This window comes from Capricornis sumatraensis, chromosome 22 (assembly GCF_032405125.1).
Source record: "Capricornis sumatraensis isolate serow.1 chromosome 22, serow.2, whole genome shotgun sequence".
Classification (NCBI taxonomy): Eukaryota; Metazoa; Chordata; class Mammalia; order Artiodactyla; family Bovidae; genus Capricornis; species Capricornis sumatraensis.
The window spans coordinates 15,184,867-15,199,746 of record NC_091090.1 but is presented as its reverse complement, the minus strand read 5'-3'; the positions used below and the strand labels follow the sequence as shown (position 1 = coordinate 15,199,746).

The following is a 14,880-nucleotide window of genomic DNA, read 5'->3' as shown; positions in this document are numbered from 1 at the left end:
AGGTTCGGTGTCTGGTGAGGGCTTCCTGGGTCCGAGACCGGGTCTCTCTGTGTGCTCACACGGTGAGGGAGCACTCTGGGGTCTCTTGTATAAGGGCATTAGTCTCTTTCATTCAGGCTCTGCTCAAATGACTTAATTACCCCAGAGGTCCCCACTTGTACTACCATCCCACTGGGGATTACGTTTCAACATATGAATCTGAGCGGGACGCAAACCTCGTCTATAGCAATGAGAGTCTGTGGATATGACCCTGGGTCCACACTACGCTCCCTTGGAGTGGCCGGCTGTTCGTTGTATCTATTGTTTGTAGTCCAGGAGTGGAGAAGGGGAGCAGCTAAACTCCCTCCAGGAAGCGGTGATAGAGCTGCTGCCGAGGAGCTTGGCAGGTGCGTGAATTAGAGAATGATGTGTAGATGAGGTCAGCGTATAATTGAGAAAATAACCCCAAACGCCAGCACGCTTGTGAAAAGTTGGCCAGTTTCCCAATTGGCCCAGGTCCGCTCTGGGCACTTTCTCTGGCGTTTCGCTGCTGTTGTTTTTAAATACGTCATCGGTGCACGTCAGAAGTCCTGCGATAGGCAGATCATTGGGATGTTACGGTATTTCTGAGCAGACTAGGACTTTGCTCTGAAATCCACTTTCTGTCAAGGCAATCAACAAGTTTACAAGAGCAGCTGGGTTTTCATGCAACCAAGGTCTGCGGCTGTCTCAGGGTTACCATCTGGAGGCATGACCAGGACGGGGTAGAATTCCCCGATCGGCAGGCAGAACTTAGATGATGTCCCAGGCAAAGCAGGGATACAGGACAACAAAAAAAAAGAGGAAGGAAAAAGAAAGATTTGCTTTGATGAATTCTGGATAGGCAGAATTTTATAATTAGAAAGTCTGGAAAGATTTAATTTCAGCACACACAGAATCTGTGTGTGTGTGTATGTAAGGTGTGGGTAGTGTGTGTGTGTGTGTGTGTGTGTGTGTGTCGGGGGGGTGGTTAATATCAAAACACAATCTTCTCAGGCAGGGCTCTGAGACTTTAAAAGTCTGAGGACACATCTGCCCCACAGATCTTCCAGGTGTCTCCGTGGAAGAGTGTAGGCTTTTTTAAAAAAATGTTTATTTCTTTATCTGGCTACACCCTGGAGTTTCTCCTCCCTGGGGAACACTCTTGGAATGCCAAGGTCATGCTCTCCGCCCCCTCCCCCGGCCCCCACCTTGCCCTGCCCCTGGGGCTGCTGCAGCTGGTCCTCCTCTCGGCTTCCCTCCCCTTCCTCTGGGCTCGGGGGCACTGTTGTTTCAGGAAAGCAGGGGCCAAATCAAGGCAGTTTTCTTGAAAAAACTGCACGAAGGAAAACCACTGTCAAGTGGAATTGTCTTGATGCTCTGATTAGAAGTAGCAGAGTGTCCTTTGAATGCGGTAGGAGGACACTGCCACCATCAGCAACGGGGGAAACCGTTTCCATAGCAATGACAGATTTTTTCCGTAATAACAGCGCCTCTTTTCTCTTTCGTTGGAGGAAGATGTCAGGCCCTCTGTGTGGGGGACCCCCTCGAGCCAAGTTAGTGCAGGAAGCAAAGGGGCCGGTTTGATGGTTCTGTTACTGAGCAGCTTCTCTGCCAACCTCATCCAATTTGCCCGATCACAGCGCAAGCAGAGAGCACCCTGACATCCATTCAGTGAATATCTCTTTTTTTCCCCTCCTTTTTCTTTTTGGTCAGAAGCTTGTGGGATCTCAGCTTCCCCACTAGGGATGAAACCCAGATGTAGCCTCGGCAGTGAAAGCGAATCCTAACCCCTGGACCGCCAGGGAAGTCCCTCAAGGAGTATTTCTGGCTCAGCTAACTTTGATCTTAACTTCAAATAGAACTTCGACCTCAACTTATCTTCTCTTTAAACCATGTGCTGCTAAAGAGAGAGAGTAGGGACTTCCCTGGCGGTCCAGTGGTTAAGACTCCGCCTTTCCAGCCCTGGGAGTGGAAGGTTCGATCCCTGGTAGAAGAACTAAGATCTCGCATGCCACAGGGCACAGGCAAAAAAAAAAAAAAAAAAAACAATAAAGTTTAAAATAACTAACTAAATAAAGAGTGAGAGTGGCTATCCGGGGAACAGAGCATCGTTGCCCTCACCGCGTGCACCCCTCCCCCCACGTGAGGGCTCCAGCCGCATTTCGTTCCCTGGCACCGGGCGACCTTCCTGGCACATAGCGGGTGCCTGTTAAAGCTTCGCCGAAAGAAATTAATGAGAAGAAAGCAAAATATTTTCTTCTATGATTTCTCTTCTTATCCCACTTAATGCCACATCTTGGAAGCATAACTGTAAGGCAGCTTCTGAGGCTTTCAAGAACATTAGACAACTTTCAGATAAAATAACATTGCTAAAAGTTTTCATGTAACTTTATTGCTTCTTTAAGGAACCTTGAGCAACAAATAAATCCATACAAACCGCCTGTTTCCTCACCTCATTTCCTCCAAGACTCCAAGCATGTGGATGCCTTGCCGGGTGGAACCCACTGGCTTCTGGCCATCCTCCCTACCCTTCCTCCTGAAACTCATGTTTGAAGGAAGAAAGGCATCCTTAACTGTTAACTCTCACCTTTAAATCTCTCTGTATTTCCCTGTGCCTTTTCTTCCCTCTCTTTATGTATCTTCCTCACATTCACAAGGATCCCTGCACATCTGAAATTGCAATTACAGCTTCTCATTTTTGTCTCTAAGCTGGACATAGTAACAGAATCCATTTTAAAGTAATGAATCAGTTGGTAAACACAGAAGATATAATGTAGATACATTAATACTTAATACGCTAATAATAGTAAATGCATGATGAAGCTGTATTGCAAATTAGAGTAGGCAACCCATAAATCTAAATTCCATAGGAATCTCTGGGAACTCAGGACTGAGATTCCAAACCATATTTCCTTTTTCTCTTAACTTCCACCAAAGGGCAAAGGGTTTCTGAACAACTTCAGAAAAATTGGAAAGCCTCAGGAGTTTCAGATTAAAGACACACAAATCAAGTGCACTGCCCACACCCCAGCCTGGTTAAAATGCTGCCCAGAAAGAGGAGGTTGTTTTTTCTTTTCCATGAGTAGTTGCTTCATTTTGGAAGGAGAACGGAAGGGTCCCGGCTGCTTTAAGATGGAACGGGTCCGAATTCATTTATTGTATGTTAACTACACACTCTTAGGTATTGTTCAGTTTACTAAACGCTCATTATACATTTATTCCTTTGGTTAATAAGTACTTACTGTGTGCCAGTGATGTGCGGCATCTTCGTAGACACTCAGGAAACAAGACCCAGCAAAACAGACATGGGGGGAGGCAGAGAGGCTCAGGCAACAAACCGCTAAACATGTGAAGAAATCTTGCTGATAGGAGGGCCCCTTTGGGTAGGTAGAGCTTTTCTGGTGGCTCAGACAGTAAAGAATCTGTCTGCAATGAGGGAGACCCGGGTTTGATCCCTGGGTTGGGAAGATCCTCTGGAGAAGAGAATGGCAATTCAATATTCTTGCCTGGAAAATCCCATGAACAGAAGAGCCTGGTGGGCTACGGTCCATGGAGTTATGAAGAGTTGGACACAACTGAGTGACTGAACACACACACACACACACACACACACACACACACACACACACACCAGTGGTTAGGACATGGCACTTTCAATGCTGAGGGCATAGGTTCAATCCCTGGTCAGGGAACTAAGATCACCAAACTCAGTTTCAGTGGACCCCAATCAATGTGTTGGCAGGGTGGTCCTCCTGGAGGTTCTAGGGGTCCAGCTGTGAGATCTGGGGCATGACCGCCTGTGGATCGGTTTCCTCCTCTGGGACATGGGACAAGGGTACCCATCCCTCCCAGGGATGCTGAGGAATTTAAACAAGACAATGGCTTTGAGAGTTGATAGTACTCACATGATGGGTAGGTTGGATGGGCACATGGGTCAGCACCACTAGCCCACCTCGCAACCTCCAAGGCCTCTTCTAAGGGAGCTGTCTGTTTCAGTTGTAGTGCAATGGAACCTCCAAGGGGCCCGAGGAAGCCTCTGTCGTGGAGGAGAGCCAAGTCTCTGGACAGGCTGCAGAACGCCCAGAAGGATTCAGAGTCGTGGGACTGCCAGGGCCCTTCCCTGCCCACCGGCCCCTTCAGGGAAGGTCTTTGTCGGACGGCCAGTGATGGGACCAGATGTCTCAAGAGTCTAGTTCAGTCTGTGGAGGCTCAGGACACCACAGCTGCTGCCCCCAGCCCAGAGGAGACCAAGGACCTTCTCAGTGAGCAGAGGCCTCGGCAGGACGCCAAGAAGGACAAGGCCCAGTGGCAGGCCCCGCAGGGGTGGCTGAGGTTTGTGGTGAACTTATTCTTCAGGATGAGCCCTGAGGAGCCCAAGGAAAAGACCAACAAGAAGGCAAAGGGGAAGGAGGGCCCCCCTGAGCCCGCAGAACCCCCCGAGAGCCCGGGCAAGCCAGTTCCCAGGAAGAAGGCCCACAGCAAGAAGGCCAGCCGCAAGAAACACAGTCAAAGGCAACACGGTGTGGAGGAGGCCAGGGGGACCCGAGACCAGGAGGCCGAGAGCCAAGAGGCCAAGGCGGCTGAGGCCTCATGCAGCGAGGGGGCTAACCTGGGCCCAGCAGCCAGGGGTGAGCAGACTGTGCCTGTTTCTATGGTGACCCCACCCCAACCCCTACCCCAAGGGCTGGGGTGCTCTGAGCTGCTTCCTCAAACCTCTCAACAGAAAGGGACTCGGAAGGTAGGGCCACCATCAGGAACAGCATCGCTTCTTAGAGCTAGAGCCGCACGGGGCTGAGAACCGGAGGAGAAACCCCAGTTCCACCACTCACCGGCTGGGTGACCTGGGGCTGGAGGCTTGCCTCACTGAGCCTCAGTTTTGTTTTCCCTTTCATTGATACAGCAGAGACTATAACAGGCAGCCGTAGTCCAGAGCTGGCATACAGCAAGGGCTTCATAAGTGGCAGATGCTATTATTGTTAAGTACTCAGGGTTGAGGAGCACAGCCAGGGAGAAATATGAAGGCAGAGGGGAAGCTGAGCAGGAAGCCCTATCCCCCAACATTAATCTATGTGTGAGGCCTGGGGTAGGTGACAGGGAAGTAGAAACAGCTGGCTGCTGGTTCTAGACTTGATTCCACCAAGTTTGGGATAAGATTGCTGTGTGACCTTGAGCAAGTTGCTATCCCTCTCTGATATCTCTTTGATTCTCACTTGTAAAATGAGTGAGCTGGTCCCTAAGGGGCCTTCCATTTCTGATGTTTCGTGTCCTAGAGTTGAATATCCCATAGGCAGCTGGAGGAAGATGGAAATTTGCCCTACAGGACTCAAAACTCACCATGTTTTTCATGGGGAGAAGAGATCCAAGGAAGATCCAGGATACTTGGGGGTGGGGGAGTGGAGAAAGATGTCTGGACTGAGGCAGCCTCTTTTCAAATGGAAACCTTGGAAGGTTTCTGATTTTTTTTGGTTAAGCCTAGAGCTAGCTCCAGCAGTGCCTGGCCTGTGAATTCCATGCACTGTGTTGATTAACAAAGTCAGAAGAATCTCACTGACACCCACACGCAGTCCCACACATTTGGTTTCATCTTTATTATAGGTGGAGAAGTCTCTGATCTCCACCAGTTCTTGCTCCTCGAAGGTGAGGGTGCTGGAGTCTGGAAAGTTTCTTTCCAAGCTGTAGGTCACCAGCAGGAAGAGAAGCTCAGAAAGCTCGATATTTCTGTTAGCAAACAAAATGGATTGCTCCAGGCGACTGCTTGGACCTTGGATGTTTAGACCTCACAAAATGCCTGTGCTGACCTTGGCTCTTCTGGTGCTTCTGGTCCATTTAGGTTAGAGTTTCACAGAAGGGAGTCTCAGGAATTAGACTGGCCTCTGGAAAATGCTTCTGCCTTATGTGTTGATGAGCATGGGAACTTTTTAAGTCATTTAAAATTTATAGAAGGAATATATATACACACACACACATATATATAAACACCCACATACATATACATAAATATTTCAATGTAAAGAAGAGTGGAAAGAATAGTTATGTGCACATTCACATACTTAAGATTGTTAATAATCAGCCATCCTTGCTTCATTGTTGCTGAACCCCTTCAAGCAAAGTGATGCTTCATCCTTAAATACTTAGACACACATCTGCAAGAAATAAGGACAGTCTCATACACTACCCCAGTCTTGTTGTTGCCCTTAATAAAATCCATAAGGCTGTATGAATCTAAGTTCCTACCAAGAAGGGGCATATTTTAAAAGATATGAAAATAGAGGAGCTATGCATCTGTGAAGGAGTAGCTAAAAGGCATTTAACTGGTTATTTTGCAGGAAATTTGCAGCATGATTGTTCTCTCACGTGAGAGGGAGATGGCTGGCAGACTGAGTCAAGGAACAAAAGCCTAACAGGGTTTATAAATGAGAGGCAAGGGGTTAGAACATCTGCAGACAGTCTGGGAAGAGGGAATCTAGTCTGCACCTTCTTTTGTGTAAACTGATCAGCTGGCAACTAGCGGAGGCCACTCTGGGCACACTGTCTTTGGGTAGGTCGACTGGAATATCAAAAGAAAACCATTTACATCGTTTGGGCTTCTGTGTAAAGACTTGGCAGTGTGGTTGGGCGCCAGCGTGGCAGGCTATCTGTGTCCTGCCTGCTGGAGTGCCTCTGTCCACCTCAGATGGGCTGGCACTCCATCATTTCCCTGGCTGAAATTTTGTAGGTCAAATCATCTCTAACCTTGTAAGGTATTTCCAAACGCAGTCTCCTCTGATGGCCTGACAGCCTCCTCAGGGATCCAGGATGGGACTTATGATTCACATTTCACAGAGGAAGTGACGAAGGCCCAGAGAGGTTAAGAGACTTACCCAAGGTCACACAGCTTGGGTCACAAACTCAAAGTAGATGTTTACAGATCTGCAAAGTTCAAAGGATATTGTGGGGTACAAGTTGAATGCCTGAAGGCCTGACTCGAAACTTCTGCATAAAATTGCATGCTTTGGCCTAGTACCCTTCACCTGCGGATCTTCCAACCCTTTCTTAGAAGGACCAGGCCCTGGGATGTGTGCTTCCCCATCCCCAATCTGTGGCCTAAAGGAGCTGTTTTAAGAGGACCCTCACTTAATCCAGAAGTCCCAAGTTGGTCTCAGAAGGCCAAGGCAGTCATTAAAAAGAGTCCTCTCTGCACCTACAAAGATTAACCCGGTGTATTGGTTTTCTTCCAGAGGATATCATCATCGAGAAGATAGTGCAGCTGCTCCAGAAAGTGGGAGACGAGTGGGAGGAAGAGGTGAGGCGCGAACTGTCCATGCAGATGCCCACGGGCACACTGCCCTCCCTCCTCCTTGCTCAGACCCTACCTGTCCTTCCAGGCCTCGCTGCTCCCCTGCTCCGGCCTCTGCCACCAGCCGTGCCTGGGGCCACCCTGAAGCCCTTGGGTGCTCCTCAGCTGCTTCCTGGGGAGCTTTCCCCTCTCCTGGGGGTCAGGAGCCTGACTCAGTTTCTCTCTCATCTCTCCCACAGCAGCATCAAGCCCTTCAGTCTGTGGTGACCCCACAAAACCCAGCACCAGTCGTCAAGAAGAAATCCCAAGAGAAAATGTCCAGCCTTAAGAGAGCGTTTTCTTTTAAGAAATATGGCTCGGAGGAACCCAAGAGAGCAGGGGCCACCCATGTTTCCAGCCCAGGGTCCCGGCAGCCGAAGAGGCCCAACTTTCTGCCCCTGTGTGTAGGCGGCCATCGGCCCTCCAGCTCCAGCCTCCCCGGTGAGCAGGCTCACGGTTACCATAGCAACACTGCCTCTCGCGCTGGAACCTTCCCCATGGCTTAAATTGCTCATGTGCAGAGCTGCCGTCCTAGTTCTGAATTTCACTCTGCCCTGAGCAGCGTGGGGAGGGCAAAAGGAATGCCAGAAGGTTACCTCCACACACCATGCCTCATCGTCTAGGCAGCCCAGCTAAGCCCCTGGTGGAAACTGTGTTCAGAGAATTCCACCAACTATCATGGTCTCTCTGCAGCCTCAGCTTCCACACCCTGGCAGCGGGTAGCACATGTAGGAAGGAACTGGAGCCTGGCAAGCAGGAGATCTGGGTGCTGGGCTGTATAATCCCTAACTCTGTGCCTCAAATCTCACCTGTAAAAATAAGACATTTTCTGGCTGTGTATCTGTTGGCCACCAGTCCTCATCTTAGGAAGTACATCTTATCTCCATTTCACAGATGAGGGAACTAGGGTTTCAGGAGGTAAAATCATGTTTGTGGTCACGGGGCCCATCTCGATGGAGCCAGAGTTACTGGGAGAGAAGGTCTTCCTGGTGTCAGGGAGAAGCAGCCTGGCAGGCCATCCTGGCCGGAGGAATTCACACTTTAAGAAGGAGGAAGCTATGTTGAACACCAAAGAGTGGATACCCGGTGGTGGGATTTCAGGCCACAGGGGAGATGTTTTCATGTAGGGGGAGCCTGGCTGCGAAGGGTCTAATTCGGGCCAGGGCATCAGGCATCTACTCTCCAGTTCGCAGGTGAAGCCAAGATGGTGGAGGGATGAGCTTCCAGGGGAAGGAGAGGGGCTGGCGGAGAAGCCCAGGACAGGGACAGCCATACGGATGGATGTGCAAAGGGGCGAGGGAGCTTGGTCTTCAGTACAGCGCAGCCAGGGCCCTGCCCAGAAGCCCCCTGCCGCCCCAAAAAGGCCTCTTCATGAGCTAGCCATGGAGCGCACCCTGAGTCTCCGCCGACTTCTGTGTGTTAGTCAACACCCTCAGGCTGGTGAAACTCACCCACCGGTTCCTTTTGCTTTTTAGGTGTGGAAGAACCTGAAGTCCAAGAGGCTCTACCTACAGATGGTGGACATCCAAGTCTCTTTGAGCTTCGCACCCCAGCAGAAAGTGGGGGACGCGACGAGGACCTGCAGCAGGACAGAGCCGCAGAATTCAGTCAGTACCCACTCTTCTCTTCTCAGAGGCCCCTTGGAAAATGTCTGAGCTGAGCCCTCTACTTCCAGATGAGAAACTGAACCAGAGACAGGCAGTGACCTCTCCTTTCCTGCCTCTGAGCACTGCGGGCGGGGAGGCAGCTCAGGGTCCAGAACACAGGCCCTAAGCCAGACAGAGCCTCAGCTGTAAAACCGCAAAAGTAATAATGCCTTCCTTGAGGAGGCCGACACTAGGAGATGCAAGGAAAGCATTAGCCCGTGGCAAGGGCTCCGTAGAAGGGACATCTTCAGAACCTGGATTTGAACCTGAGCTCTGACCTCTCCAGCTAAGTGATCTTGGACAAGCTCCTTCGTCTCTGGTCTCAGTTTCCTCATCTATAAACTGGGGATAAGAATCGTACCCACTCCCTAGAGTTGCTGGAAGTTCTCAATGAATTAGTGGTGATGAAGCATTTAGAGGTGTACCTGGGAACTGCTAAAAAAATATCAGCTGCAGTTTATTGTGGCTATTAGTGTGGTCATGTAGCCCAGCTTGAGAGCAGAGCCTCAGGAGAAATAAAGAGGACAGGAAGAGGGGGAGAAGCCTTAGGAGAGAAGCTGAACTGATGGTGGCTGCCACCTTTATCATTATTCTTTTATCATTGGCGGAGCCAAGACTGTAATCATGTAATCACTGTCCCTTCTGTGTGTCTGCAGATCCTCTCTCCCTACCTCTCCCATTCTGCCTTCTTTGCTTTTCACAGAGGCCGTGCCTTGAAGGAGAGTTGAGAAGGGCCCCTGATCTACCTAGAAGTGGAGGAAGGAGCAGGGAGGGGGGGATTTGGGACCAGACGGCCTTGAGACACCTTCCCCTGGAGGCAGGGGTCTCGGCTGTTTTCCTAAACATAACAAGGCACGTCTAGGCCCTTCCTCAGCAGTAAATGAATAAGTGAATATGTTCCCATGGTATGAATAAGTGAATTAGTAGATGAATATGTTCTTGGGGCTTCCCTGGTAGCTCAGCTAGTAAAGAATTCGCCTGCAATTCAAGAGACCTCGGTTTGATTCCTGGGTCAGGAAGTTCCCCTGGAGAAGGGATAGTCAACCCACTCCAGTATTCTGGGGCTTCCCTGGTGGCTCAGATGGTAGAGAATGCACCTACAGTGTGGGAGACCTGGGTTCAATCCCTGGGTTGGGAAGGTGCCCTGGGGAGGCAACCCACTCCAGTGTTCTTGCCTGGAGAGTCCCCATGGACAGAGGAGCCTGGAGGGCTCCAGGCCATGGGGTCGCAAAGAGTCGGACATGACTGAGCAACTAAGCACCTGTTCCCATGAAACCAGCTCTGCCCTCAGGCCACCTCTGGGGAATCTGTGTCCCCACCATGGGTTGGGCCAGGGATGACCTCAAATGCAAGCTCATCAGCACCCACCCTGGAGGCCTGTGAGAATCACCCAGGGAGCCACCGTGTCTTAGAAAATGAAGACTAACCACAGTTAAGCTTTTCTCAACACTTTAGGAAATGAAGACTAACCACAGAAAAGCTTTACTCAGCACTCAGGTGTGAGCAGCCCCTTTGTTCTTTTTTTTTAGAAGAATTCGTCCAGAAGATCATTGCCCTTCTCCAAGATGCAGAGGAGCAGTGCAGAGACAAGGTGAGGAAGACGTTCCCCCCATAGACCCTGACCTTCACTTTGGACACCGCCCCCCAGCCTGGCACTCCCCTGCCCCTCCCCCAGTCCTACATCTTGCCAGAGCCTGGCTCCCTCTCCCCTCCTTCCCGGAGCCTCCCGTGCTTGTCTCCCCAGCTCTGAGATCATCACCCTTCTCCCCTAACCACACCATCTGGCCCACAGTGGGTCTCTGTTTGTTTCTGGAGCTGCTGGTCTCAGCTGACTTGTAAAGTCAGGGGCCCTGACTCAGTTTCCCTTATCTCCCCCGCAGCAACTTCAAGTCCAGGAGCCAGAGGTGGCTGTAGAAAACTTGTCCCCAGCCTGCAGGAAGAAATGCCAAGAGAGAAAGTCAAACTTCAGAAAAGCCTTCTATAAAAAACACAGCTCCAAGGACCCCAAGAGAGCGAGGGCTGCAGGTGCTGCCAGCCCAGACTCCCGGCCACCCAAGAAGCCCAGCTTTCTGCCCCTGTGTGTCGGTGGCCATTGGCCCTCTGTCTCCAGCAACTCTGGTGAGCAGACCCGGGGTTGCCATGGCAACAGAGGCTGCCTCTGGCCCGGTGGCTTCCTCCAGGGCAGGGTTGGCCAGATGTGTGGTGTACCATTCAGTCTTGACTTTCACGCTGAGCAGAGCAGGGCGGTATGGAGGCTCAAGAGGAGAAAGGAGTTGGTTGGTGCCAGGATTCATCCCCCACAACACACACTCTCCCCCACCCATCATAAGCCCCTGAAAACATAGTATGACAGCATCACCATACATAAATCAGAATCACCTGGGAAGGTGGTAGAAAAATAGAGACTCAGGTTTGATGAAGCAGGACATGTCATGGGCCTCTGTTTTTTCACTGCACTAAGGTGTGAGGACCACTGGGGTACAACAATCCCCCCAACATTGGCAGAGTGCCCGCTGCATGCCGCGTTCACACATATTATCTCATTTAATCCCCCTCACAACTCTCCCAGTTGACAGACGGAGAAAGTGAGATTCAGACAGACTAAGGGACTCAGCAAAGGCTTGCCAAGTTAAGGGGGAAGGGGGCTCACTTGCTGAGACTTGTTGGCAGGCCTGCTTGCTTTCCCCCCAGATATAAGGAGGCAGAGAGGGTAGGTAGAAGAGAGAATGTGATGCCTGGAGGGACAAAGAGCACTGTGAACTCCTCTGAGGCAGGTCCAGTGGGGCTGGGGGTTCCCTGAGGAGCCTGGGAAACCAGGACCCGTCTTAAGCCAGAGACTTTGGACAGCTTCTTGTCAGAACCTGGGTTCAGTGATGTGCTGGTGGATTTGAGACAGGTGCAAACACATTCACACCAACTCCTCTTTGCCCTCAGATCCGGAGGATCTAGAATTCCAGGGGTCCCCACCCACAGAAGGGGAGCCAGTTGGAGCCCCAGAAGCACCCTTCCAGGCCAGCAGCCACAAGCCAGAAGCGGGACCTCAGCCGGACGGAGCAAATGAATCCAGTTAGTGTCACCCTGCTCTCTCCTGGGACAGCTGCCCCGGGGCTTCCCCTTTGCATGGCTTTCACAGGCTGAACCCTAGTAGGGAACTGGGAAGGCAGCTTTACAAATACCCCAGGAGACTCTAGAAGGGCAGAGAGGACACAGGGTTGACCTTTGAACTGGGGCAGAGTTGCAGTGGACAACCTTCTTCAGGTAGAGAATGTCTGTCCATTCTGTGGGATGTACTTTCACCCCGCCACATGCCACTGCTTTGCATGAATGTTTCATGTAAAACTCCTAGCTTGCTCTGGATCTCATCACCATTGGCCTACTGCAAACAAGCTCCAGTACACCAGGGGCGCGGGGTCCAGGGGAAGGTAGCCTTTGCAGATTTCTGAGGTATAAAATTCCCACCTTGGCTGATTTCAAGTTGCCAACAGTTTATAACAAACGGGTCTCCAAGTATTCCGAATATTCATAATTAAGTCCTGGTAAGAGTTGCCACCTGCACACCATTGTTTACAACCCAGGCTGATGGTGCAGGCTATTCTGCAGCCTAGATAAGGTCTCAGTTTCCCCATCTGTCAAAACGGAGCTGAATGTGGTGGCAGGTGAGGCTCGGCAGGTCCAAGTGCCTTCTTTGTCTATAAAGCAAAACGAAACAAAACCCTCATGCTCCAGCTCTAGTTTAGGGGAAGATTTTCCTTGGTTCTTCATAACTAATCTGTGTGCTGTGTTTTAGAGGCAAAATACTTCTGGGATTGATGGATGGGTTATTGCAGAACTTGTCAACAGTCCCTCAATCCTTCTTTATTTTTCTTAGAGGAGCTGATCATCCAAGAGCTGGTGGCCCTTCTCCAAGAAGTGGATGGCCAGATGGGAGAGCAGGTGAGGAGTGCTCACTACCCTCAAGGACTGAACCCAAGTTCAGGCCCCATCTCTGCATCTGGGTGACCGTGGCCTGCCCCATAACTTCCATGGGCCTCTGTTTTCTCTTTTCCAAAATGGGGGATAAATACCTACTTGTCAACTTTAGTGCTTATATAGAAAATGCCAGACACATAGCATAGGAGATCAATGTTAATTTAAAATAACGTAAAGGTCTGTGTCTCCACTTGCCAACCAGGACTTCCCCCTGTCCAAATCATCCTTGAAGTTCAGCTCAAGGAAGCCTCCTTCCCCAGGTCCCTCTGATCTCGTCCTCTATCTGCCCTTCACTCTGTCTTGGCACACGCTTCAGCAATTATAAGGCCTCTAATTCTTTCAAGCTTTTAGAGTTCCCTCTATTGCTAGATAGCTTGTAACATAAGGTTCCTCGCCTTTGAAAACCTCACAGTCTACTTGGAGAGACAAACACAGATCACATACAAAGAGGCAGGTCATAGATGAGTGATCAGTGTGGTGGTGCTGGTTTAGTCCCTGAATCATGTCTGACTTTTGTGAACCGGTGGACTGTAGCCCACCAGGCTCCTCTGTCTATGGGATTACCCCAGCAAGAGTACTGGAGTGGGTTGCCATGCCCTCCTTCAGGGGATCTTCCCGACCCAGAGATCAAACCAGCATTGTAGGTGGGCTCCAGCATTGCAGGTGGGCTCCAGCATTGCAGGCAGATTCTTCATAGCTGAGCCTGTAGCCATTGCTATTGGTACCTCCTCTGGCACCACAGATCACCTGGCCCAGCTCCCGACTGCCAGCACTTGCATCCTTTTGCCTGAAGACTGGCCTCTCCAGAGCCGTTTACACCCACACAATAGGCCAGCGTGACACTCTCCATCTTGCCAGGAGCAGCCCTCAATCATTGGCTGACATACTCCAGCTCCCTCCCGCCTTGGGGGGATAACTCTGGGGCTTCCAAATTGCCCCAAGGGGATCAGGCTCAGCTGCCAGCCTGAGGGGGCTGCTTCCCATTCTTGCCCCCCTGTCTCCACTCCCCCATCCATGTCTGCCCGGATCACTCACCACAGAAGTGAGCTGCATTTGAGTCCTAGTCTTTGGATCTGCCTCTGGGGGAACCCAACCTAAGACATTTAGGTATTAGGAGGAGGCGGCTTGGGGCAGGAACTGAAATTCACCCAACATCCACTTTTCACAAAACATGAAACTATCTCATTAACCCCCTCCCCCAACAATAGTGTGCTGGGGGAAGGTATTATTACCCCCATTTTACATGTGACAGAGGCTCAGAGAGGTCACACAGCTAGTGAATGCTGTTTAAGCATCCATTATCTGAATCCAAAGACCTGCATTTTGTCTTTTGGTTTTTTTTTCCCCACTTTGTTGTGCTGCTTGGAGCTGTACCTTGCAGAGCAGATTCTGAAAGGCCAGGGAAGGTGGAGGAATTTAACAAGGCGTTCTGTCCCAGGGACAGGGAGGCGCCCAGCCTGACTGCGTGGGGTTGATGGAGGAGGGGTGCTGTGAGGAGGAGAGTACCTACCTGCACGCAACACTGGTGGCCTGCCTTCATTTCTGCCTCCAGATCAAGCGACACCCCAGCTTTAAGAAATTTTTCTATGAGCCCTCAGCCTCTTCCCTCAGAAAGCTGGTAGCCACGCTGCGCAACCAAGAGGCCCACACCACTGAGCCCAAGAGAACCTACCCATTTGTCTTTGGCTTGGGAAACCAGGGTCCTGGCAACAATTACCACACTGTCCTCAGTCTCACAGGCCTACACTACAGGAGACCCAGTTACGACCAGTTCCCGTACGAGGAGGCCCAGCAGGTGAGAACCGGCCCCGTGGCACGAGAGGGGACAGACTCAGATCACAAGGACCTGCTTCGTGTCCTCTCCCCTCCCCTGCTTAGTTCAGGACTTCTGGGGTCCAGCTCAAATGCCACCTCCTTGTCCAGGCCTTCTGAGACAATGCTACACCGCAG

The 14,880-nt window shown here is 50.9% G+C and overlaps 1 protein-coding gene across 1 annotated transcript; it reads left to right on the top strand.

Annotated features, from left to right (window-relative positions):
• The first annotated feature begins 4,006 nt into the window (after positions 1–4,006).
• On the top strand, positions 4,007–14,862 carry BNIP5 (BCL2 interacting protein 5). Its single transcript, XM_068961011.1, has 11 exons — positions 4,007–4,628; positions 5,596–5,720; positions 7,220–7,282; positions 7,516–7,756; positions 8,791–8,922; positions 10,491–10,552; positions 10,842–11,079; positions 11,896–12,027; positions 12,830–12,894; positions 14,483–14,725; positions 14,854–14,862. The coding sequence occupies exons 1-11, from the start codon at positions 4,007–4,009 to the stop codon at positions 14,860–14,862; spliced, it is 1,932 nt and encodes a 643-aa protein (XP_068817112.1).
• Positions 14,863–14,880: the final 18 nt, after the last annotated feature.